Source organism: Cariama cristata, unplaced genomic scaffold, assembly GCF_000690535.1.
Source record: "Cariama cristata isolate BGI_N322 unplaced genomic scaffold, ASM69053v1 scaffold12137, whole genome shotgun sequence".
NCBI lineage: Eukaryota > Metazoa > Chordata > Aves > Cariamiformes > Cariamidae > Cariama > Cariama cristata.
The window spans coordinates 59,756-63,046 of NW_009628390.1; the positions used below are offsets into that span (position 1 = coordinate 59,756).

Consider the following 3,291-nt stretch of genomic DNA (forward strand, 5'->3'; position numbering starts at 1 on the left):
CCACACTTCCCACAAACATCGCTTTTCCCTCCCCACTGCCTCTCCCATTGGACTTGTTCCAGTCTGAATTCTGTGGTCAGTGCACCACACAAATACATTGATGTTTTGAAGAGCATTTTTTTCTATTGCACAGTTAATTTCATATCTAGTTCATAACTGTTACATCTTGTTATTACGGGTTCTTTAATAGCATTAAACTTTTCAGTTTCTAGTACTTAGAACTACCTGAGCAGTAAAAGTGAAAGGTTTCACATCCATAAAACTATGTGAAAAAATAAATAATCTCATCACTAATGACATCTGTGGCGTGCAGTATTTAAAACACTACAGTACTTGTTCCTGTCCACAAATTTTCCTTGTTTTCACCATGTGTTTTTAATTACGTTACATATTAGTACACATAGGTACTCACATGTGATTGGAATTCCCTCAAAGAGGGAAATCCTTCGCTATCTTTAGAAGCATGAAAGAAGCTTGACATGTAGGCTAGGTACTTCACTGAGTATCAGGTTTCCTAAAGAAGGCTACAGCCGATATATTTTTGTAGAAGTACTTTCAGAAGTACTTAGATGGCTTTCCTAGGAATGCACTCATACTCACACGCCTGCCCCCAAGTGTGTTCACAGCTAACACCTCTGGACAGGTTCTCACCTGCAGCATAACTACACTGAAGCTCAAATTAAAAAAAGAACGTAAGATTGATTTATCAGAAAAACAATGCTGGGACTTTTTTCCACGTTCCTTTCAGTGGTCCAAATAGGATGTAATCGGGCAACATGACATACTAGTCCTTTACAGCGGTTCTCTCCTTACTTCAGTTTCCTTTATAATGACTGTACTTCCTCATCACCAAGTGCTGAGCCTGCTCGTTTTTTTGAAGCTAGGATTCATTAAAACAGTCTTACCAGAAGTTTCAGGGAATTCCCATACAGTCTTGTGGTGTATGTTTCTGTAATGTTCCTCACTGAAGTTGATCATAAGAATAGGATTGTGCCTCATGTACAGTCTTTACAGCAGTAGTAAACATAGGTCTCTTCTTTACACAGACTTTTTGCAAGCATGAAGTTAAATAGATTCTGAAAAGAGTCTGAAATCTGAGCACCCTCTGTAGACCTGATGTGGTAACTTTAATTATCCTGTTAAGCCTGTGTGAGAAGCTTTAAAGATTTATAGCGTGTGTTACATGGAATCAAGCAGTTCTCCCAGGTGGAAAGGATTTACAATTGCTTCTTTCACAGCTAGATTTTGACAAATGCATAAACTGTCAGTAATCACATACTATTCCTCTCTCAATGCAAGTGAATACCTGTTTCTATCCTGCTCTAAACCATCTTTCCTCCTTTGCTTCAGATCGAGCAGATTAGCTTGGAAAGTCTAGACATGGATAGCCCTTTGAAGATGAGAGTCAACATTTCCAGGCTTGACAACAAGGAGCACATCCTAGAACTCATGCCAGCCATTGAGCCCCTTACCAACCACGTGCGCTACATTATCTCACATGGCAATGACGATGGCATCTTTCAAATCCATCAGAGGGATGGACTGAGTTTTTTGCACACAGTTAAGAAAAAGTCAGTGCCTGGAACTCACACACTGGAGATCACCAGCATTCCCCTATATAAGAAAAAGCAGCTGAAGAAGCTGGAAGACAGCAATGAGGGCAACTACCTCCTAGGAGAGCTTGGGGAAGCTCTCAGAATGAGGCTGTGGATAGACCTCTACTAGCCATCTTCCAGACTGAATCCAGTCCTTCAGTCATCTCGGCTCATCTATCCACCCACCAGAGCGTACCTGCTTTTCAGAGGCTTTGAAAGAGTCACTGACTTTTGAGGGAGGAAGGGAGAGCGGAAGACCTCTTTCTTTCCATCCTGCCAAGACTGCAGAACCACCCTTGCGGGAGGGTAACTTAAACTCTGCCACCACCAAACCTTTGATTACAATGGTGATCATGGTTACTGTATCTTTTATATAACCTGAATTTAAAGTATATTAAAAAGCTAAAGTTCAAGAAGTCATCATACGGCACTAAATGGCACAAAAATGTGAGCTATTTTTTTCCTGTTAGCAGTCTGTAACACTTTGGGTATTTTGCTATAGTTCCTAATTAAAAAGAAAAATATAGAATTTTATTTATTTTTAATGCAGTAATATATGGAGAAAATAACAAATTATGTAAACAAAAAGGGAAACTTGCTTGTTTTTCTGTAGATCTATAAATTTGAGCTATAAGATTTTAGAGGTACTGTCTTAAAAAAAAATAGATTTGAAAGATGTTTCCTTTTGTATTTGGGCCAGTCATCCAAATAGTATATAAGTAATTTTGAAATATATTAGAGCTGAAAGAGCACTGTAGCACATCTTCTGGATATTCTGAAGTGCTCTTGCAAAATTTTGAGTATTCAAAAAAAGAAAAAAAAAGAGTCTTAAAGCACAGGAATTACAATATCAGTCTCTGCAGAGATCATATTTCACAGCAGCTCAATAGGATTGTATTCTGAATCAGCCACATCAAATAATGGAAGAAGAGGCACAACTGCTGTAGCAAAATACCTTGACTGCTCTTAATACCATTAGAATTGCAGAACCAAACTGTACTGTACTTCCTTCCAATAACCTCAAGGAACCACACATGCAACCACACCTCATTCTCAGAAAGGGTGCTCTACAAACTTGCGTTACTGTAGGCAGCTGAAGAAAACGTCTCTCTGAAGGGAACGTGTGATGTTTCATACTGTTTGGTGCTGGCTTGATTAATGGTGCATTTATTAAAAACTGAGAGCTGTGTCAGGACTGCCATATGTGCAAACTAATTATGCAGCGCAGACAAGAAAAATATGTATTTGAAATCCATTTGTTAGAAGTTTCATTAATACTGTAGTTATACACCATATGCCTCATTTTATCATAGCTTATTTTCTAAGAAAGATGTTTGTACAATGAGTTCACATTTAGTTTAGTAATTTTTTTTTAAATGTTGTACCATTATGTGTTAAGTGTATGTCTCAATGGTGCTTTTTTTGACAGCTGGTGCCTGTAACTAGTCATGTAACAGAATCTCATATGTGAAAATAGCCAAAGCACATGCTGACTCCAGGATTGTTTCAGTTGCATATCAATGCTGACAAAAGATTAGATCAAGTTCTACTCAGTGATTTTTCTTTTCTTTTCTTTTCTTTTGTTGAGTTTGGGGATTTTGAAAAGAAAAAGAAACTTTGTACATTTTTAATCAAATGTTTTTAAGAATAAGAAGTTTTGTTTGAAGGTCTGTATCGGTAAGACAACACTTTTCTT

At 37.7% G+C, this 3,291-nt stretch overlaps 1 protein-coding gene across 1 annotated transcript in view; it reads left to right on the forward strand.

The window, feature by feature from the left end:
• Positions 1–1,891, forward strand: part of LOC104165224 (fibrillin-2) — a gene marked incomplete at its 5' end in the record, with an annotated part of 60,137 nt that extends 58,246 nt beyond the window's left edge. Inside the window, one exon of the mRNA XM_009704800.1 lies at positions 1,351–1,891. Coding sequence (XP_009703102.1) covers positions 1,351–1,725 — 375 coding nt within the window. The remainder of the gene's footprint in view (positions 1–1,350) is intronic.
• Positions 1,892–3,291: the final 1,400 nt, after the last annotated feature.